The sequence below is a fragment of the Pyxicephalus adspersus genome, chromosome 3, assembly GCF_032062135.1.
Source record: "Pyxicephalus adspersus chromosome 3, UCB_Pads_2.0, whole genome shotgun sequence".
In the NCBI taxonomy this organism is placed as follows: domain Eukaryota; kingdom Metazoa; phylum Chordata; class Amphibia; order Anura; family Pyxicephalidae; genus Pyxicephalus; species Pyxicephalus adspersus.
In genome coordinates this window covers 120,657,823-120,682,055 of record NC_092860.1, presented here as the reverse complement: position 1 = coordinate 120,682,055, position 24,233 = coordinate 120,657,823, and the positions used below count along the sequence as shown (strand labels likewise).

Here is a 24,233-nt window from a genome sequence, read left to right as displayed (position 1 = left end):
AGTATTTTTTTACCAGGTCAGAAATGTAAGTGGGACAAGAACTGTGGAGGGATTTAAAGGCAAAGCACAGGAGCTTGAATTTGATTTTAAGGTGAAATGGAAACCAATGAAGAGAACTACAAAAAGATGCAGTGGAAGAGGAGCGGTGGGAAGGATGGATAAGTCTGCCTGCAGCATTCATAATAGATTGTAGAGGAGAGAGTCGGGTTAGTGGAATACTAGCGAGGAGAATGTTACAGAAGTCCAGACGAGAGTTAATAAGAGCTTATACAAGGAGTTTGGTGGTCTTTGTGGACAGGTAGGAGTGGATTTTGGAGATGTTGCACAGGTAAAAAAGAAAGGACTTTAGAAATTCAGTACCTGACCCCGTTTGGGTATTACAATCAGTAACTTAACTTAGATTTATTAATACCCTATTTCATGTATTTTATAAGCTACAAGACTAAATGAATGCCTTGTGAATGGCTGGAATGTCTGCATTGCTTCTCCCTATATCTCTACATAGTACTATGCATAGATATGAGAACTTAGTGGTACATAAATCAGTGCAGATATTTGAGGGTGGTTAGGCCATGCTCCAAGTCTGAATGCTTTTTAGTGATTATGAATACTATCACTCTCATCAACATTTACCTTGACATCAGTACAACTTCTAAGACCCTTGGTTCTAAACTATACAGAGATTGTTATTAGATAACACTTCCCAATAGCAACCCATGTATAATAGATAAACCTATCCTTTACAGTACTTGTGTAATCAGATGTCCAGAAAAACACTATGTTGTAAAGAGAATGTCTAACAGTTTTTTGTATATAGTTTACTTACTGGTCAAGGATAATAATATTTTCCTTTAGTCAGCTAAATTTAAAATGTTGAATACTGATATTAATTTTTTTAGCCAGTAGGTTTTCTTTGCAGGTGTCTTCTAGAGACTGTTGCAGTTTGTTGCAATCAGCTGTTTACAGGGCACATTAGCTCAAGATTCAGTTTATACACATGACATCTTAAATAGCTTACCCCGGTCATTCATTTCCTATCACCAGACAAAGCCTTTGACATGGCTGATAAATTCTTTTGTGCTTTTCCTTCGGATAACCCATATTATCCAATACAAAAGTTTACAAACGGAAAATTAAAGTTTACCCAATACTATAGATACCCTTAAATTATATATTACATTGGGTCTGACGCAGATGCAGAATAAAGCTGGAGCCTGTTTTAATTTCCATTTCTGTTTGTTTTTACATTTTCAGTTGTGTACTTTTTCACTGGAGCCCAGAATCAGGGAACACTTGGCCCTGCAGGCACAAATCAAGGGACACTTAGCATGGAAAACAGGGATTTAGTAAGCAACTGCACATCAGGAATGTATGGGAACTATGAAAACTATAAATTTGAAGTGTAACTAATATTTACTCAGGATATTCGTTTTTTGCTTGTGAAAATGTGTTTTGGTTTGGTTGCATTAAATTATTAGATCTAGTGATAAAGTGGTTTTATAAAGTGATCCAAATTTCCTTGGTTAAGTGATGATAGTAATACACTAAAAGGTGACACCAAATAATGCTTGGTTGATTGAAGAGTTACCTGTAACATCCAGAGGTTATTAATGCCAAGGCCAAATGTAACCAAATGTATATGTTACATTTTTCACATAAAAGATTTTTGTACACTCTTTAAAATAAATCTTTAAGGCTGGCAAATGATCAAAAATATTTAAAAATGTATTTAATTTTTTTTAAATACTATATTTGTATCTGACAATTACAGTATTACATTACATTGCTACGTTCTGGACTTCCTAGAAGTCCTGAAAAGTGAGAGAAGGAAAACTTTATACTGGAATCCTTAAGAAACAAATGGCCACTGAAAATGTTCACTTTTAGGTGGAATGACTCTTTTATAAATCATATGCACGCTGATGCAGCTAGCAATGCGAGATTACTAGATGCTGCGAGGAACTGCATTACGTTTTTTTGCTGGCTGCAGCACAGAGAGTTCAGTTTGGCACAGGAAATATCAAGTTGCATATTACAACCTTCTAAATGACTTTTATTCATCGCCTGCTGATACTTTCATCTACTTATCTAGATAAAATCATTGAGTAACTAACCTTGGCTTTCTGCTCTACTTCTCAGGGAATCTCATTTGATGACTTTAGATCCTTCTTCCAGTTTCTCAACAATCTAGAAGATTTTGCCATTGCAATGCAAATGTACAACTTTGCTAATCGATCAATTGGCCAAGGTGAGCAACCTTTAGTAATACCCATCAGAAACAATCAGGATGTCTTCTCTTTTATTCCTTTTGTACTTTGTCCTTTTATTTCTTTTGTACTTAAAACTCTGTCAGGTAAACAAAAAGTGCAAAATTGTAAATTATGGAAACATGTAAAAATGTATTGAACAGTGTCAAAAATTCAGTATTTATAATATGATCAACTGAAGTTTTCTATTGAATGCAGGGTTTACCTTTGCATGGGTCCAAATTTACCCCAAAATAAAATGCCTGAGACAGTTAATCATTTCACCGCACACGTATAATGGACATTTTCTCACCAATTTTACAGAACCATTGAGCTTACTAAAACTAATGAGAATATCCTGCGTAGACTCAATGTGCAGCAGTACTGTAAAATTGAAGTGACCCTGTCACTATAGGAAGATAAGCCATCCATACCTAAAGAAAGACACATACTTGGCTTTCACTCACAATTACAGGTTACAGGCAGCATGGAGGTCAGAGGGAATGTGCCATCTTTTGTATGTGTGTATAATGAGAGGAGCACCTCAAGTGAAGTCATTAGCAGAAACAATTTTTTATTTGTCTTAGATGAAAGGAGTAAATCAAACATTTCAAAGTATTGGGACACCTTATGCATGGCATTTAATGAAAACTATGAATATTCCAAGGAACCACTCTTGGGATCATTTTGTCACGGTCTGTTGGTTGTGCTACAGGGTACATACTGTATAACAATTTTAGACATATTTTTTATATAGTCTTTGATATTAGAATAGAGTTGTATCACAATTTTAAAGACTTATTTGTGACAAATGTATTTTAGTGGCACATAGAGATCCAGCAAATAATCTTCTGGTATTAATGGCAGGTCGGACACCTGTGTTTTGTCATAGTGTAGGTGCCTTCAGAAACTTGAAGGCTTCCATTCTTTTTATTTGGAAAATGCTGGTTGCCTGGCTGAACAATTAATCTATTTTTTTTTTCTTTGAGTCTTTACAAGTGCTTTGATATGTTTGAGTCCTAGGTATGTGTTGAAATCTAAAAATCTTTCTAACAATCAGGCAAGTAGCATTTTGAAGGAATTCAGCAATAGAAGTCTCAATTTTAGATCTATTTAGAGTCCCACTTTAAGTGGCAAATGGAAAATTGTCAAGTAGAGCTTCTGCAGAAAAAAGCTGTAGCCAGGTAGGGTTAAGAAGTAGATCATGAGCTGACATAGCTTCCTTCTACACTAATAAAGAGAAAAGGCAGGCTTATATAATAAAATTTCTTCCTCTCGCCTCACCATGCTGGTGTTTTGTGTGTCATATTTCTCCTCAATGACCAATTAGGATTTAACAACGCTCAATGACACAACGCGATGGTAGGTTTTCCTCTCATAATGATTGGCTTTACTCTTTTGATGTGTGCTTTCTCCACAGATGAGTTCAAGCGTGCCGTATATGTAGCTACAGGCCTGAAATTGTCTCCGCACTTGGTGAACACTGTGTTTAAGATCTTTGATGTTGACAGAGATGATCAATTAAGCTATAAAGAATTTATTGGCATTATGAAAGACCGTCTGCACCGAGGGTTCAGGGTGAGAAATTACTTTGTAACATTTAAGAGGCCTATTTGTACAGAATGTGTTCCCTACTGTTTTGTCCTCTGCTTTTACAAACCTATCAGCTATTTTATAATACTATATCTATATAAATGGCAACAGGTTTTGTCTAGTGATTAAGCTTCTAAAAATGGAGAATAGAGGTAACAGAATAATGGCATTCAGAAGCTTTATTCACATGAATGGAGTACTGATTGCCACCTTTACCAACCACTTCACCAATTTTGGTGGCGATAATACGTTTCCCGACATGGTTCTGATGTTTGTATTTAAAAGCCAGGGCTAAATGTTCCCTTACCAATTACATAATGGGCATTTCCTGGAATCCAGTGCAGTAACGCTCTCAAACAAGACAAATTGGTTATGCTAAAGTGAAGGGTTGTCTTGCTCTAATGACTTATTATTGTTTTAAAAAGAGAGAAATGCTAAAAAAAAAAAAAAAAAAAAAAACAGCAAGACAATATATTGGTTTGGGTAAAGCTACATGACATTCTGGGAAAGTAATAATGTTTCATGGCTTTTGTAAAAATGATTTAAACATTTTAAAGAGTGGAGTTTTCTCTTAAAGATGGAACATCTGTATATAAACCAATTGTCCTTTTCATGGGTGACTGATACAGAGTAATTACATATTACATATCAGAACGAAAGCTGTGCAATAATTTTAGATGCAATTATATCTCAGTAACATTTTGGAAATATTTGCTGGTATTTTATTTTTAGTTTTAAATGTGTTGTGCTGCCACCTGCTGTCCAAATATATATGCATCAGAAAAACAAGTTTGTGGGAAAAGATTTAGAGGCCTGTTTATTAAAAGGATATGTGCCAGAAAAAAGAGAATGACATAAGGCCATAATAGGTATTATAGGTGTTTGATTCAAACACCCTGATTGCCACCTTTGCCACATCTACAACTTTTTAAGTTGGCTGCAATGTAAATCAATAGAAACTGCTAGGACCTAAGAAGTTCTTTAGATTTTTCTTAGTTACCTCGGTTCCTCTAAAAAGTGTCAGTAGATTCCTTTTAGGAAATCCTTTTAAGGCCACACGAAGCAATCATAAGTTATTATTCTATTAGTTAGTGGTCCTTTTTGAAAACAAGAACTCCTTAGCTCCCCAAGAGATGATATGTAACAGCGGGTACCTGTAGTTCACGACCATTGGGTTGTCAAATATCCCAGAAACTGGGAGTCTGTAGCACCCCTCCAGCATTGCCATCATAGTGTTTAAAGATTTATTATTATGCACACCCTTATCCAGTCTGCAGGGGAATGCACCCAAATGTTCATGAGCTATTGCTTCACTTGTGATTTGTCTATATCAAATTGTTCACTTATTTGGGAAGGTGTAGCTGTGTTATTAGGTGGTCTTGTTGCAGATTTTTTTATACATCTCAACAATTCATTTTGTCCTAGGAATGAGTATTGAACACCAAACTGTCATTTGATATTATACCTGGCAACTTGTTTAACTATTTTTAGTGTAATCCAAATTTTTTTGGCACTGAAAATTCACATTTAAAGGTTCCCTAAGTATTAATGAAACCTAAAACACTCCTTCACTCAATCCTTGTATACTGCTTGTGTATACATTTTTCATGACATAGCTCTGAGGTTTGTATATAGAAGCCAGGGCTAAATGTTTCCATAGACATGACATGATGGGCATTTCCTTATTACTGCACATCCTTTTATAAACACTGCAGATTGTATGAAGACTAACTTGCATGTGTCAAATGTGTTCTTTTCCACCCCACTGTCTGAGACCTTTAAATATTTGCTTTCTGTATGCTGTTATTACACAACTTTAGCACTGCCTTGCATACATGGATTTTATTATACTGCACCAGACCTTCATGTGGCAAGACATAACTATAGCATTACCATGTTTGTTTCCACTTATTAATGAATTATGTTCTGTTCTAAAACCAAAACTGTTTACTTTCACATGTAGCACATTGTTCTCCTAAATTATCACTTCTTTCTGTATTGAATATTTTGCACTCTTCTTCACCACCTTCACCATCTTTGCTTCTGCACCCTCTCTTCTGCTCTGCAGGGTTACAAAACTGAGCAGAAATATACAACTTTCCGAGCCTGTCTGAAGAAACAGCTCAATAGTAGATAAGTAAGTCACCTCTCTCCTTAATCTAGTCTGCATGTGTATTATAAATTCTGTTTTACTATATATAGAATTACCGTACACATAACATATCCAACAATCTGTTTTAGTGTAAGTAAATGGCTCTTCACAGTCACATAATAATAAAAGTATACAGACAGTATATACAGAACAGGAGTGCAGCAAGTATGACAGTGGACAGTATATACTGGGAGTAGTGCAGAGGGTATGACAGTGGGCAGTATATGCTGGGAGTAGTGCAGAGGGTATGACAGTGGGCGCAGAGGGTATGACAGTGGGCAGTATATGCTGGGAGTAGTGCAGAGGGTATGACAGTGGGCAGTATATGCTGGGAGTAGTGCAGAGGGTATGACATTGGGCGGTGTATGCTGGAAGTAGTGCAGAGGGTATGACAGTGGGCGGTATATGCTGGGAGTAGTTCAGAACATATGACAGTGGGTGGGATATGCTGGGGAGTAGTGCAGAGGGTATGACAGTGGGCAGTATATGCAGGGAAGTAGTGCAGAGAGTATGGCAGTGGGCGGTATATGCTGGGAGTAGTGTAGAGGGTATGACAGTGGGTAGTATATGCTGGGAAGTAGTGCAGAGGGTATGGCAGTGGGTGGTATATGCTGGGGAGTAGTGCAGAGGGTATGACAGTGGGCAGTATATGCTGGGGAGTAGTGTAGAGGGGTATGACAGTGGGTAGTATATGCTGGGAGTAGTGTGGAGGGTATGGCAGTGGGCGGTATATGCTGGGGGGTATATGCTGGGGAGTAGTGTAGAGGGGTATGACAGTGGGTAGTATATGCTGGGAGTAGTGTGGAGGGTATGGCAGTGGGCGGTATATGCTGGTAGTAGTGTAGAGGGTATGACAGTGGGCGGTATATGCTGGGAAGTAGTGCAGAGAGCATGACATAGGGCAGTATGTGCTGGAGAGGAATTCAGAGAGTATATGACAGTACTCTCAGGTAACAAGTTAACAATAAAGTATATAGAAAACATACCGTATGTGTAAAAAGATAAATTATAAACCAAAGGTATTGTGGCATGACCCAATACCTTTGATTTATAACTTGTCTGTTTACACATATGTTTTGTATATACTCTATTAGTAATCGGTAACTTTGTTAATAATAATTATAAATGGTATTGCCAACCTTCACCGTCTTAACCAACCTTAACCATCTTCTTTTCTTTCTTTTTTAACTATATTGTAACTCACTGGTATGTGACTTGGATGTGGCAGATCAAATAAAATAACAAAGAGTAGTCTGTACCCCTATGCCTTTTTGGATACATTTGGTGGGCATTATGTGCTGGGGAGTAGTACAAAAGGTATGACAGGCAGTATGTGTAAGAGAGATGTATAAAGTATGACAATGCATTTTGAGTAAGATAGAAGTGCAGAGGGTATGAATATGGGTAGTATTTACAGAAGAGGAGTGAAGAGGGTCAGTGAGCAGTATCTATATAAAAGTGCAGTTGGCATGACTATGGGTTATACGTGTTGGAGTGAAGTACATAACATGGCAGTGGAAAGTGTGAAGAATATGCTAGAAAGGAGTTACTGACCCAGCTCAGTCTTTGTACATTAACAGGTTGCAGTTAATTAGGAGACAGTAAAAAAGCTTTTAAAAAAATATTTATGTAAATTAACAGTATGCAAAATAAAAACCCTATATCCAAAAAAATGTAAATTTTTTTAAAAGGGGTACTAAAATTAGTATCAGTATAACTGCTGCTCCTGAATTAAGTCTGGTCATCTATGTATCAGTATCCTCAGGTCACAATATGGTAAACACTTACAGAATACTAGACAATTTGTTCAGTTTGTATTGCGTTCAGAAGACGTAGGAAATTCTGTTGTCAATTTGTTTGAGGACACAAAGAGATGCAAGATATGTCATGTTCTGGCCTCAAAAGTGTGTACTAATCTGTGTGTCATTTTTACCAGGATAGTAAAAAGCATGGGTTGAAGGACTACTACACATGTGTGACATCCGTCACTAGGCAACACTTCCGAGAGTTTTTCCGGAGTTTTCGGAACAGGGACATGCTGAGATAAAATGCTGTTACAAAATATTTTCTATTCATACTGCCTGGAAGGCATGATCACAAGCGGACAATGTAGCACCTCTGTCATTTCACTCTTTTGTTATTTATTGATTCATTTATGTGCACTGATTCTTTTAAAGCTTGATTTTTTTAACTCACTGAAGTACAACAATGAAGGGCATGTTTTTATTTAGATGCAATATATTTTTACATATTTATATTAAGTTAAAGGTCTATGTAGAAATGTTTTATTTTTAGTGGCATGTTTATGCATCTTTATGTAACTTCCAGGAAAAGTTCCATCAAGTCTTTAATTAGGCCGTTCTTTTAAAGTATACATTATAGCAGTGGTCCCCAACCAAGTGGTCAGACTTAGGAACCACTAAACTTACAAACTCCGGAACGCGGGGAGCCATGTGTCACTCAAACGGGAAGAAACTTCCCCCAGAGTGATGTCATGATGCCAGAACCCACCCACTCCCCCATAGCAGGTCTAGTGGGCTGCGGACCTGGGGTTGGGGACCCCTGCATTATAGCACAGGTTTTATTATTTCTTAAGGTCCTTTAGACATGCACAGTTTCATACCTGTTTCAGCGTAGAACACTGAAGAGCATACAGTTCTTGTGCAGATAAAAAAAAATGTTCTATCAACAGACACATAGTTAGAAATCTCTTACTCCATAACATACTCTAAGATGCCCCCCACCCCTCACCAAAAACTTCTTTAACTTAAAATGAGCCATTGAGACAAGAAAACTGCATCGCCCATATTTGCTTACTGCAGGTTGCGGATGTATCAATATGTGGTAAAGAGTTTACAATACACCTGATCCACCTGCAACAATACTAACAATAAAAGAGACAGGGTCATAATATTAAGTATTTTAATACAATTATTAATAATATCAAGTCTCTACAGTCTCTACACCTAACAGCCATAAACAAAAAGCTACTGTAAATGCTACATTGATGTGCCTGACAATGTCAGTTGTTACTACAGGGTGTACATGACAGTTCTCTTCTCTATAGAGAAATGGGGCTGTCAGAGATGCACTGATGCTTGTCACTAGTCCAAGCCAACAGTAAAATATGTAGGTGCCCGGGTATACTAGGTATGTGCAGTCACAACTATTATATGAAATCTGTAAATGCACTTTCAATCTCCAATTGATATAATTATAGACCTGGTAGGAAAAGTGTCTGCCACTAATTATTTGCAGGTTAGAGAACCTGATTTATTTGTAGGCCTGGCACCTACACATTTAGATACATATCAGACATATTGCTGAGGTTGGAATTCCATAGACTAGTTAATTATTCAGAAGATTGTATCAGATCCCTGTTTTTAAAATGATTAATGAATTATTCAAATTAATTCGGCCTGAATTTGAGACTCTATTGCCATATTTGTTCAACCCTTAAAATGATTTTAAGGGGAGGCAGAAACATTGAAACCCCTAACTTGACTTTGGCTCATCTGTGGCTCTGTGTTAGCAGAGAAGTCTACACCTACTTCATCTTGCTTATAACCAACTACAAGATCCCTAATCTCCCATTGGTATTACTGCTTAGTGCAGAAGACAGTGGTTATCATTTAAAAGCAATGTATGGTATGGTCACTTATAAATACTCAATGTTGCCAGCAGGCGGCGTGATTAATGTTCTCTCTTGCAAGACAGCTTTAAATCTTGGTTGATTGAATCTTTTCCAAGATGCTACAATAAATGAACAAAAAAAAGGGGGTTTTCAGTGTTCTGGACACCAAGGGCTCTGTTTTAAATTACTATTGCTATAAGTATCTTAACAAATACTATGATACCTAATAAAGAAGTTGAATTGTAAATTAAAATAAATACATAATAAAGTAGTGTAATGCAAGCTTAGCAGGGTCATATTGAGATTTTTATTCATTGTAGCGATTTATCCCATTTTGTTTCAATCTTTAACCAAAATTGACTAATGCATGGACTACTATATTCCATCTATATGCTGGATATAATAGGAAAAGGAGCACAGACGCTGCAAGTTAGAGTTTCATCTCTTTTCTATTAGTGTTTCGTACTTTGGAGAATATTAGTGCAGATCACAAATTGGTGGAAGGAGTATATAATCGATGATCAGATTATTTAAACATCTTGATTCTCAACCAGGGTTCCTCTAGAGGTTCATAGGGGTTACTTGAGCAAAGCAATATGTGACTCTCAGGTCAGTTTTAGTGACACCAATGATCTTTTTGGCTATCTGTAAGGGTGATATTCTTCTCACTGGGCAGCAATGTAAGAGGCATTCATCTAGACCTAAAAGTTATTTGAAGGGTTCCCTATGTTAAAAAGGTCAAGAAAAACTGATCTAGAGGGCAATTCTTTCCTTTTTACATTTTTTTGTGTTGTTGGCCATTCTTATGACACAGCTTTCAGCAGCAGGGTCTGTCTGAGGGAGGAACATTAATACATCACCTAGCTCAAACTGCTTCAATTTCCTTAAAGAGACCCTGAGACCAACTTAAACTTTAAAGGAAAAAACAGAAAAATCCTTTTTTGCGTGTTTTTTTAACAGGTAAAAAATGTGTTAATTATAGCAAATGCACATATGTTAAATGAATATATGAACGCTGAAAGTAAAACATAAAAAATACCTGTTCCCCAGCTTACCATGCACTCACCTAAGTAAAATTATCATCACTCATCACTCAATCAAACATCTTGTGGGAGCTCCAGGAAAGATGTGGAACCCCAAACCATTGTGAGATTTGGGTTGCCTAACCTCCTGTGAGGCCCAATAACACCATCAGCGCAGGAAACATCTGGAATTCAGGTAGTGAGGGATTTTTTATATTGTTTTATTTTTTAGCAAAAATGCACTTCAATTCCAACTCCAACTTCCAAGTGTTACCTTGTTGTCCCAATTCAGGAAGATTGAAGTAGAACCAAAATGATGGTATGGTGTGACCTAAAGTTTTGTTTTCACATAAAGAAAAGCCGACTATCATCATTGAATGGTATTTACTCTCAGACAAGGTCAGGCCTGTACAGCTCTCATATAATATTGGAGATGGTAAATTGTACACGCACCTCTGTATGTCCCTACATCAGAAGGTCTATGGGTGCCACAGTAACCTATTATAGTCAAACCTAGAGGTACATGTGCAAGTTGGCAGTCCAGTTGTTGTGCCACATTAGAACAACATTTCAGTCACAAAAGGTGTGATAATAGTCTCTTCTCACGCTCCGTTTCATGTGTGAAATGGCAGCAGAAGATAAATTTGATGATATATAGTATGAAGTCTAGTCTTTTCTTCTATCTCATGTTTTAAAGCTTATCTGTAGGTTGTGCAAGCCATAACTTAACAGTCCAAAGACCTAAACAATGTTAGATTGTGAGGATAACCATGTATACCAGCTCATCAGCTGTCTGAATCACATAAATGTTGTCTAGGAAAGGATATCCTGTCACATGTACTAGTGCCATCTAAGTGTTTAAGGGAACCTGTCAGCTTGGCTCCAGTCTGCAACTACCATGCAAAATCTGGAACTTTTTTTTTTAAACATTCTTTATTTAGGTTTCTATAAAACAAGAAGAAGGGGAGTGGGGTGTTAACAAAACAAATGCAAAATAATACATTACGAATGGCAAATGGTTTAAGCATAAAGATGGAACTTTTTAATGCAGAATCCTGGTACCGAATCAGATCAGTACCATCAAGTGCATCTTTTTATATACTGTAGTAGTCCATCCAATGATCGGTGGATAGAAATTGCAGCTGTGTACAGTGACAGCTGACCTGACAGGTTCGATTTATGGCTAGGAAAGGTATTGTTCCTGTACAAGCAGATCTCAAACCCACATTATCCCACATATCTCCTTTACATTTTAAAGTGTATTAAAGGGAGTTTATTTTGAAATGGATTAGCATACATGGGTATCCCTAGGTAATTAGGGATGATTTGTATCAATCCAAAAGTTATTTATTTACCCTTGAAATTTCATGTTTGCAATGGCCAGTTGGAGCTCACTGAAGCAGGATATATGGGATGGATTAAAGACAACATTTTTGAAACATTTTAACCCTGAGGACTTGAGAAAATAAATAATAAATAATATAAATAAATATATATACATATATATATATTTACTGTTGATTTTAGACATACTTGAAAAATACAGGGCCAATACCTCATTTCATAGATCAATTCTTGAAGCCTTGCTCTATGCATTGTATAGTAATACAATGATAACTGTATGATGAAGGTTCATTTGAAATTATTAATTGTAATTTGAAATAATTGACATGTGGCTTTGAAGATATGCAGCATAGACTCAAAGAGACTTACCTAGTAAACTGTAAAATGGTAAAGTTAAGCTAGTTATAGATGACTTGAAGATGATGAAGCACCTTTTCTATTCTTTAATTCTGCACACATTAGATGAAGACGTGAGAAACGGTTTTCTTTAACTACGCTTGGCCTTATATTTTAGTAAAATGAGTTCTTCTTTAGGAGTTCTAGTTTGAAACATGTAAAAATGTTTTTGTCTTTGTTTAGATGTGACCTAAAAGGAAGACTTTATAGAATATAATAATGATTTTAGTAAGAGGCCTTAAATCTGATATTTTACTTAAAGCTGAAGTTTACCTTGCTTATTTTTTGCCTTCACTTGTTCCCATTTTCTCTCTCGTGAACATGCTTATGACATTTTCAAAAAAATAGTTTTCATCGCCTTCTCATAGACCCAGTGACATCATCATTGGAATTCTGTGCTTCCCTATGCAATGCAGGCAGATAATGGGAAGGGGATGTCATGGTACTGAAGATTTTTCAGCCCTGGTGCAAATTATGGTTGGGACTTGAGAAAATTATTGTAAATATCAAAATGCCTTAATAGGTAGTTTCAGTTTGGAGGAGTAAGAATTTATAGGCAGGCATTTATATACAGGTTGTGTCATATCACACCCACACGTATTTTTTAACCTTTAGCATTGAAGGAACTACAAGTCAGTCAGATGAAATGGGTGGGCTAGATGATGCCAAAGGTCTTTATTAAGGAAATGAGGAAGTGTTTATCTGACTGCAGTTTTTAAAGCATACTATGATAAGCTGACCATGCACAGTAAACAATTTCAGTACAGGAGAGAATCCCATACAACTCTGCAAGACTAAAAATAAGGCTGGAGTTTGGCTTAAAAGAAGTCTCCAGCAGGCAGTGATTGGGGATGTGTGGCAGCGAGTGGGTACATTCATCCATCCTCTATTCTGACCTAATCTGCTTAGCTAATGTTCAAGTACAAGGAAATTCCTGTGTCCATAGTCACTATCTCCTTTACAAGTCTTTAAAACTTTCGGCAAACTGAAAATTATTTAAACCAGTAATAGGGAGAGATAGATGGAAGGATCAATGCAATAAGATCAGAATGAATTACACAGCCCCAGCTTTACTGATCATTATCCACAATAGGTGCAGTTTCCTTTTTAAACACTTCACTCTAGTGACAATCTTTCAGGGTGGCCATACCAACAGGTCATATAAGAATTGATTTAACTTGCAATCATTATTTCTGAGACTACGGCTGGTCTCCATCTAATACCCACCACTTAGTGATTGTGTTAACTTACACACAGAATAGAATTAACAAATACACTACTGTACTGTACATATGCCATTTAAACATATAAGAATTTATGAATTTGTGTTCTCTGGGCTTTTTTTCCTGCATGATAACACTAAAATGACAGATATTCTGATTTATAAAATGTTTTTGATACACTTTATTGTGTTTTAAAATACTGCATGCCACATTAATATAAATAAAGCTAATGCTTTTAAATGCATTCCAAGTGTTGTTTGTTATTTATTGTTATTGTTTTTCTATATCTTGTAATATATATAGATTTATAGTCATGGCCAAAAATATTGGCACCCTTGCAGAAAATGCACCACTTCTCCCAGAATTGTTGCAATAACAAATGCTTTGGGATTGTCTTGTTAATTTCTTGTTTTGGCACTGGACAAACACAAAAAATCAGAGAAAAATAAATACTGAGACATTCCACGCAAAATGTCAAAATTGGCCTGGACCAAATTATTGGCACCCTCAACTTACTACTTGGTAGCACATCCCTTGGAAAAAAGAACTGATGTTAATCACTTTCTGTAACAATCAATGAGTCTTTTACATCTCTCTACTGAAAACTTGGACCCCTCTTCCTTTGCCAGTACCAGTACAGATCAGCGATTGAAATGGTAAGACCACTAACTAGTATTACCTAGTAAAACCTCTTATTGACATTAATGTCACACTCTTAATGATGTAGGTCAGACCTGTGTTGTTTTATATTATGCACATTGTTGCAATGTCTAAGTCGATCGGTCTGCTTTACATCATGTTGTATCAATTTTCTTACTATTCAGCCATGTCCACCAAATTAAAACTGTCCATCTACATTGTTATATAAAAAAGTTACTTTGTCAGTGCTTACACCCTCTACGTTTATATATTTGCAGTAAATGTAATTTTTTTTCAATTCTGCAAATGTTTTTTATGGCAACTGAGCACCAGGTTTGTCAAGAGAAATGGACAGACTAGGTGGGCCAAGCGATCCTTAGCCGGCCTTGGTGTCTTGTAACAGTGTCACTAAGATAGCATGTCATATTTGTAAGACAGACTGCTTTTGTTTGACAAGTTAATTCAGATACCGCAGCCCATAAGAATGCACACACTTGACAGGCTCATTCTTTGATTGCGGAATGTTGACATAGAGTATTGTAGTTTAAGTGACACACATGGGACAAAAATGCTGTAAAAGTAGGGTAGGCAAGCAAATACCCCTTTGATGGAGAGATATCATGGTCATTATTAGAAAGACTTGGTTCAGGAAGGTATTTTTATTCAGTCGTGAGGTGTTTAACTTCAGTACGTCAACAGAACTCCTAAGTCTTCAGAAATGTTGTTATGAGGAAGGGAAAGGTAAGAACAGTCACGCCATATGAGAAATTTATAAAAGTTACAAGGACGTGTGGGAATATGCTGCAGACATTGAGATCCAGAAGTTAGGAGCTGGAACAGTTTGCTTTCTAATGCCTATAGTAACTCTGGCTAAATAACAATCATTCTTGAACAAATAGATTTTTTATGAGTTGTGAGCTATAGAGGAGAAAGCAGAAATATGCTCAGAAATGAGCAGAAAAAGAGAAGCTCACGAAACCATAGGCTTTTAGACCTGCAGTAAACCCCATCAGTTTATCGCACACAACTGTGCTCCCATTCAATCATTTAAGTACAATTGTAAAACATTTTGTGTATGTGTTTGCACAAATGTGCAGCAAGTAGGAGCAAACTGAATAGGACGAGGAAGACCATTCCAGAGAGTTGGGGCAGCTCTAGAAAAGTCCTGGAGCTGTGCATGTGATGAGGTTATGAGTGAGGAAGTCATTAGTAGGTCATTGGAGGAGCGGAGAGAGCGGCTAGGTGAGTATTTATCAGGTCAGAAATGTAAGTAGGACAAGAACTGGCGAGGGATATGAAGGAAAAGCACAGGAGCTTAAATTTGACTTAAGGTGAAATGGAAGCCAGTGTAGAGATCTGCAGCGGAAGGATGGATGAGTCTGGCTGCAGCATTCATAATAGATTGTAGAGGAGAGAGTCGGGTTAGTGCAATACCAGAGAGGAGGAGGTTACAGTAGTCCAGACAAGAGATGATAAAAGCGTGTACAAGAAGTTTGGTGGTCCCTGGGGACAGGTAGGGGTGGATTTTGGAGATATTGTGCAGGTGAAAGTGGCAGAACTGGAAATGTTCTGTATGTGGGGGACCTGGAGAGGACAGAGTCAAAGGTAAGGCCAAAACAAAGTGCCTGATGGGAGGGATGAATAACAGTGTTATTACCAGCTAAATTACGATGGGTCCCATATGGTGTAGTGAACTACACCACAACCACACTAAAATGCATGACAAAGTGTTTGTCAAATGCTACAGTTGACCCTAAAAACTGGTCCTGGGTGCATAGAGGGGCATCCAGGAGCTAATAACCACACAGCTTTAGATCACATGTCTATAGGCCCCCATACAGTAGGTCAAATTGTCATGTGTTGAGTCTCCAGCTGAAAGCTGTCATTTGGGTGAAGATGGATAAAGTACTAACAGAAAAGTGCTATGTGGATAAAATGTTTAATAGCAATATTTCCTGTTTTCAGCGTTTGGCTGGAGGTCATCATATTAATGAGGAAGAACAGCAAGGAATAGACACACAAAAAGCACTAAATGAAAAAAAGTTACTTTGTTTTATATCAGTAAAACTTGTGTCTTCTTTTCCCATCACAGAAAGATTCCAATACATTGTCTGCTGGCTTTTCACAGTAGACAAAAAGTGGACAAAAAGATAATGTCTATAAAATCTCCAAATTAAAATGTTAATGCACTGAACAGATTACATATGCGGGGTCGCTGATAGACTGAAGCATTTATTAGAGATGAGAAAGCATTGCTTTTCTGCAGAATGACAGAATAATACAGAATACATTTTTTTTCCTTACAATAATTTAGATTAGAGAACACACACAAAACAAGAGCAGATGTTTCAATAGCAATGTCATCTGTGCAGTATTTTATCAGTAAAATAAATACCCATTTACAACTTAGCCGTTGTGTGATTAACACACAATGTACAAAAACACATTAAGCTACATACACACATCCAATGGTTCTCCCCCGTTATTCGGCTCAGGGCTGATATCGGATGAGAACCTGGCGTGTGTACAGCGCCTGTCATCCATCGTCCAAATGACCGTCCTGACATCCAAGGACGATGGTCGACGAACGATCCTAATGCAAGGAAAGGGGGAGAGCGCGCAGCAGGGTGCCACTTCAACGTTCTCCCCTCTCCATAGAGCAGAATGGTTCTGTATGTACAGAGCTTGTTTATGCATCGTGCAGTCCTGTTGGAAAGGATTGTGAAAGATCCTTTCCAATGACAATATTTGTACGTGTGTATGCAGCTTTATTCTTTAAGTCAGCCCATTCCTGTCACTGGATAGCCAAGGCATCCTAGTGCAGGGAAAATCAGATCTACAGCAACTATTTTGTTAAATAAGGAAACCGGAAGAAACCTTCTCCACCATTTCCCTGGAGTAAATTAAACCATGCTTTATAATGTTTTCTTTTTTTTTTTCTTTTTCTTCCTCTGGATCACCTGTGCATATATGGATTTATCTGGGATATGCTGGTTTTCCAGTATGTTTGTTTATTTCCCTAGTGGTTGAACTCGATGGACTTGTGGCTTTCTTCAACCTAACTATGTATAGTGGGGGAGAATTAAATCTTCTTCTCACCACTTGAATATAAAATTAGTAGAAGTAACTGGCAGTGGTACTAAAAAGCATTTTACTGCCTGTCTGCCCCTTTATTACAGGGATCTCACTACCCATTCTGACACCCCCAAATAAACAAAAAGATTTAAAATGTCAAATAAATAGGAAGTTGGGAAGAAATCCCCCAAATGGGGACACTCTTTACTGAATAAAACATAACAAGCCCATGTTTTTACTTATCTGTATTATGCTTATATAGCAGTAATAATCAATTCTTCAAACTTAAACAATAAATCATTGCTACAGGAACCCATTATCCCATAACAGCAAGGACACAAAGCCCTGTATAAGCTCAAAATTGTGTGGGGGAAGAGTAGTGAGTCACAAGCTCTTCAATGCATAAAAGTACCAGGAATGTCAATTTACTTTCCAAAGTTAGCAAGAATTAGAAAAGTTTAGAAAAGTACAGGATTTATCAATAATTTTAAACATGTTGCTTTGTCCTGCATTGGTAAAGCACGGATTCCCTTTAAAGTGGAGAATAGTCAAAATATCCTATCTTTTTTTTTTTTTTTTACATTTTAGGCCTGTAATTCTTAGGCATAACTCACCAAAATATGTCTAATATTTAATAAATGTAATTAATTTAAAAATAAACTTTAAATAAAAAAACACAAAAATCTGGTGTATAAATAAATAAAAAATACTGAAACCTGTAATATAACTGTCCAGTAGCATATAATATATATAAATAAATATATATAATATAATGATTACTTTGTATTGGATTCAATACAAACTCCTGTATTCAATCCAATACAAAATAATTCAAATTTCCCATTGCACTCGCATGCACCGACATCACCCAGAACTCCCGGTGCACTCGCCAGGGGACAGATCGGAGGAAGAGGCAGCCAAAGGATAAGGCAGGGACAAGGGGGCCAAAGGATAGGCAGGGACAGACAGGACACTGGAGGACGCCGATGGGACTAGGTAAGTGTTTATTTTTTATGTTTTTAGCTACCTCAAGTGTGGCTCAGGGTTACCGCTTTCAGCATGTTTTTTTACCCCGAGCCACACTCAGGATTACTGCTCAGCAGGTTAATGGAGGATGAACTGGCTTAAAGAGTGCCACTTTCATGCTAACACCGTGAGGGTAATGTTTCACTGATGTGAGAATAGATGAAGATAAGGGCAAAAAAGGGCAACAAACCAGGAACAATTTCTTTAACACATGAACTGCCAAAAAATGCCTAATTTCCTATATATAAAGCTCTTCATCTGAATAGGACATAAACTAACCACGCAATATGGCTGCTTCTAGCATTACTGTATCATTAGGATATTGTAACATACTAGATATTACATTTAGATAAAGGCAGGTAAAATATAAGAATGAGCAATAGGAAGCTGGGAGACAAGATTTTAGTGTATGTTATACCAGACTTTATTTCCAGTATATGTATACTTGTATGGCACATGTGCAACACAGAATATTATGTTTTATAAAGATATTACAATAGTCACCTTTTGACCTTCTTTTTTTCCCCCCCGAAGGCTGGTGCCATATTTGTTAAAGCGCTATTCAGAATCAAAATCTGCTTCCTGAACCCTAAATGATGTAATTACATAAACCATGGTGCCTGTGCAATGGCCTTTCCATCAAGCAGGATGTAAACCTATAAAGTTACATTGTACGGTAATACAGCAGACTTAGTTGGCCTCATTGTCCCAGCATACCTTTCCAGGCAACCTTGAGACATATGGTGGCAATTCCAAGGAAGCATTTACGTTTTTACTAAAACTTTCTCTAATTATAGCCAGCCTGTGTCTGGTTCACCCAGATTTTATGTGGACATATATCTTTTATTGGCTGGAACTGGAGGAATGGCCACATAATCTTTATGTGTCCCTAATACAACAAATGGCCACATGTGCTAAAGTGCAATTCCTTTACAGACACCCTTCAGATTGTCCCAGTTATGGATGTAAAGCTGGATTTTCTTACTACTTCCGCTTCGCAAAACAATATGGCAGCCTTGTTGTATGATAGCCTTGTTGGCTTAATTGGGACTGGTATTATCTACTAGTCATTGTCAATAATATAAATATACAAATGTCCTATTACTCTATACATTCAAAATTCCATTACCAGGTTTATTATGTGCATACACCTTCTTGAATATTGTTTGATCTACTTGATGAATTGATTAGGTAATATAATAATAATCTGAATCAGGGGCATGGTGCCCATTTACTGTACTTGTCATTATGGAGGCTTTCATCCTGTCTTTACAATAAAGTCAAATATTGACCTGGAACAAGAATAAAGTCAGCAAAGTCTAAAAACATTATTTCACACCAAACAGTGATCAGTGACAAACCCATATTTCTACCCTAAAAGTTTCCAATTATTATTGTCTGCAATATACTTTTTCACCACCAGAGGTCAACAAATGATGGGTTTAGTGCTGAGCTTCAATACATACAGAATGTGTGATTTCCCATCTTTTATTTTTTAAACAGGATTTATATAGCGCCAACATATTATGCAGTGCTGTACATTATGAGAGGTTGCAAATGACAGACAAATACAGACAGTGACATAGGGAGAGGAGAGAAGCCTGCCCAGAAAAGCTTACAATCTAGGAGGTGGGGGAAGTATCACATTTTGATTTGTATCAATTTATTGGCCTTATATAATATAAATATGTCCTATTCATTCAGTTCCAGTATCATGTATACTGTGCTTTATGTAAGAAAAGATTGAAAAAAAAACCTGGAATGTGGAACAATTAATAAAAATAAGCAGCAAAGCTATCAATCAATAGCAGAATAATACATTGATCACTTTGCTTGAGCTGTATACCAAAGGCTTCTCTTATAGTGCCTAATTTATTAAAGTTCTCCAAGATTGGGGAGGATATGCTTTCAACAGTTAACCTGGGTGAAACAGCAAACCTGAAAGGTCCAGAATTGAAAAAAAAATTGTAACTAGCAAATTTTTTTAAGAAATCCGTTTCAAGTTTGCTGGATCACCCAGGTTTACTGTATCCTCTCCATCCTTGGTGAGCTTTAATAATAAAAGTGATATTACGCCCATAGTGTCCCTGGTAGTATAATATAGTTTGTGTCACTGGTTCTTCCTTCTGACCTCTATGTCATTGCAGTGTACAATAGTGACATAGAGGTCAGAAAGAAACAATGGGAGCTGGAAAAGGCTAAGGAGATGGACACACCCCAGAAGTGTGGGTTTCCCAACAGACTTCCGAGGAACCTTTCTTAAAATTAAAGCAGCGTTCGGTGACATGACAAATATTAAAGGTTTAGTATTTATAGCCTTTTTTTACTGTAATGGCTTGCTCGAGTAACTTTTTTCATAATGACAGGGTCACATAAAGAAATTAGATTTCTCAAAACATTGTATTATTATTATTATTATTACAGGTAATGGGTGAGTCTTTTGTAGACAAGGCGTTCAAGAAGTTTGGAGACATATGGGAGAAGGGAGATGAGACGGATTATGCATGGTAAAGCATTTTAATTTGGAAGTAACAACAGGGCATGATGTAAAGCTGAGTAGCAGACAAGCATGAACACAAAGGGAGCAATTTATAAATGATTCCCTGTCAATCCCCTCAAATTTTGCTCATAATTTTAGTTTTTAAATATAGCATATTCTATTGTGATGGCTGTGCAAGTGACAAGTGACCACTAGGTGGCAGAACAAGTCATTGTTATAATAGGAACTGAAAGAAGAGATTTCACACTTCTCAGCGAATTTCAGATGAATTGACAGGGGAATGATTTATAAACAGAGTTCATGGGTTTGTAGAATTATATTATCATATTCCAATTACATAGGGTTTCTTTCATCTGAACAGTAAAAATACCCAAATTGATCTTTTTTATTTCTCAGCATAATTCAGGAAGAAGGAGGGTTTTAAGTATAAAGTAATCAAGGCTTTACGGATTTGCAGAACGCCTTGAACATGGTAAGACGAGAAGAGAACACAGAGGTCACCACACCAGCTAGTGCTGCCACACTTTCATTGTCCAATCAGCATGTGACGTGTGGGGGGTTTTGAATGATTTATTGGTAGTCATTTTTTGGTAAGTAAAACAGATCACTATAATATATATATATATATACAATGTGGACATACAATAATGTATATACATGTATCTGCTTGCTGAGAGTTAGACAATATCTGTTGAAAATACAGGTAGTCCTCAGGTTACATAGGAGATAGGGACTATAGGTTTGTTCTTAAGTTGAATTTGTATGTAAGTCGGAACAGGTACAATATTTTAATAAATGCAATTATTTTTGCACATTATTAGGCAGCATGGTGTCAGTTACTGTATAAAATCCTCACTGTGAGCTAATCAAAAACGTAGCAAAAAAAAAAAAAAAACTTTATAGAGCCTAGACATTCATTAGCTTCTGGAGCAAGCTGTGCTTTGATATGCAAAAAGAAACAACTGCAGAGTTTGTCTTGGTCAATAAAGAGTTACAAGAGGCTGCAGAAAGAGCTCAGCTCCCTAAGATCACCCACAACCTCAGCTGTGTTTAGCAAAAGATTTCTTCTGCAAGTCATACAGACCACCCCCTCCCCCCCTTCAAACCTCCGTTTGTATCTAGGAGTAGTCTGTATGTGGGATGTCCTTAACCCTGGGACTACCTGTATGGGTAAAATTAATAATCCACTTTGATAAACATGTTCATATTTCTGTAATGTGGGTAATAAACCCTGCCATTATTTTCTTGTGTACAGTATTTTATCCAATGATTTATTTCATACATACACTTAAATAGAGGTGCATTAGTGTTCTCTCTGAGAGCGTTAATCACCTGTTTCCACTTTGCTGGCGGCCTGGCAGCAGAGTCTTGTGGCGCTGGTTGCTTAGCAACCAAAAGCTTCAAGTCCAGATGTAAGCAGCGTATGCCGTAATCGGCCTCCTATTATATTCGGCCTCTTTGGCGGTAAGAACGCAAATTAACTTCTCTCCAAATAGAAAAGCTGAGAGCAATTGAAGGGAACGCAGCAATATAGGGACACAAATGGTAATAAAAACCTGACAGGTTCTAACCCTTCACTGCTCCATTCAAAAGAAAGGGTTTTAGCTGGAGGGGGCTTTATATTGGCAAATGAATTGCCTATGGACATTGTACTGTCCCATTAGGCAGCAAAGTGTAATATGGCAAGTGGATTTCTGGATAAATAACGTGACCTCTTCTTAAAGAGAAGCTCTGCAACTGGACTGTAATATACAAACATTATTAATATTATCTTGGTTTTATATACAGGAGTACCAACATCCAATCTATCACTATTTACATATAGTTTATTTTACATATATAGTTTGTAGTTTGTATGTTCTCTCTGTGTTTGTGTTGGTTCCCACCAGACACTCTGGTTCCCTTCCATATTCAAAAATACTGCTTTGGCCATAATAATTTGCCAGGCCAGAATGACATAACAGCCCTGGGTGTCCCCAGGTATCCCAAAGACTCACAACCAGCTGTGCCGACCTGAGCTATTCCCCATATAATAGAGGCATCATACACTATATTCCCAACATAATAGAGCCACATGATGGAGGCATCATACACTATATTCTCCACATGATGGAGGCATCATACACTATATTCCCCACATATTAGAGGTATCATACACTATATTCCCTACATAGTAGAGACATCATACACTATATTCCCCACATTATAGGGACATCATACATTATATTCTCCACATATTAGAGGTATCATACACTATATTCCCCATGTAATAGGGACATCATACACTATATTCCCCACATAATAGAGGTATCATACACTGTATTCCCCACATAGTAGAGACATCATACACTATATTTCCCACATGATGAAGGCATTATACAATATATTACTCCCATGATAGGGGTATCAAACACTATATTCCCCCGATGATGGAGACATCATACACCATATTCCCCACATGATGGAGGCATCATACACTATATTCCCCACATATTAGAGGCATTGTGCACCATATTCTCCACATAATAGAGGCATCATACACTTTAATCCCCACATGATGAAGACATCATACACTATATCATCGACATGATGGAGGCATCATACACTATATTCTCCACATGATGGAGGCATCATACACTATATTCTCCACATGGTGGAGGCATCATACACTATATTCTCCAGATAATAGAGGCATTATACACCATATTCCCCACATGATGGACACATCATACACTATATCATTGACATGATAGAGACATCATACACTATATTTCCCACATGATGGAGGCATCATACACTGTATTCCCCCACATAATAGAGGTATTGTACACTTTATTCCCAACATAACAGAGGCATCATACACTATATTCCCCACATGATTGAGGCAATATACGCTGTATTCCTTCCCTAATGAAGACATTATACATCATATTCCCCACATAATAGAGGCAATCTTACACTATATTCTCCCAATGATGAAGGTATCATACACAATATTTGCCACATTTGTTTTGCCTCTGAAAACCAAATTCCAAAGAATATTTTTATGCTGCCTTATCCTATCCAAAAAGGTTTCAAGCCTATTAAAGCAATGGTCGCCAACCGGTGGTTCATGACAAAGTTTTGGTGGTCAACGGCTCTGGCCGCCAGCTGGGGGGATGCACCGGCCAGAGCCACGAATCACGTTCCCATACAGATCCCAGGCTCAGGGAAGTTATGTCCAGAGACACAACCCGCCCACTCCCCCATCGCAGGCTCAGTTTCTTCAGTTTCGCAGGGAAGGTTCTTCCCCTTTGAGGGACATCTGGCTCCTGCCACATGCGCGGTCCAGAGCCGGTAAATTTAGTGGTCCGCCTATCCGAATAGGTTGGCAACCATTGTAT

General features: G+C 37.3%; 1 protein-coding gene across 1 annotated transcript in view; it reads left to right on the top strand.

Annotated features, from left to right (window-relative positions):
- Window positions 1–13,854, top strand: part of MICU3 (mitochondrial calcium uptake family member 3) — an 89,590-nt gene extending 75,736 nt beyond the window's left edge. The window contains exons 13-16 of the mRNA XM_072406190.1: window positions 2,140–2,248; window positions 3,667–3,824; window positions 5,908–5,976; window positions 7,928–13,854. Coding sequence (XP_072262291.1) covers window positions 2,140–2,248; window positions 3,667–3,824; window positions 5,908–5,976 — 336 coding nt within the window. The 3' untranslated portion in view covers window positions 7,928–13,854. The remainder of the gene's footprint in view (window positions 1–2,139; window positions 2,249–3,666; window positions 3,825–5,907; window positions 5,977–7,927) is intronic.
- The last annotated feature ends 10,379 nt before the right edge of the window (window positions 13,855–24,233 follow it).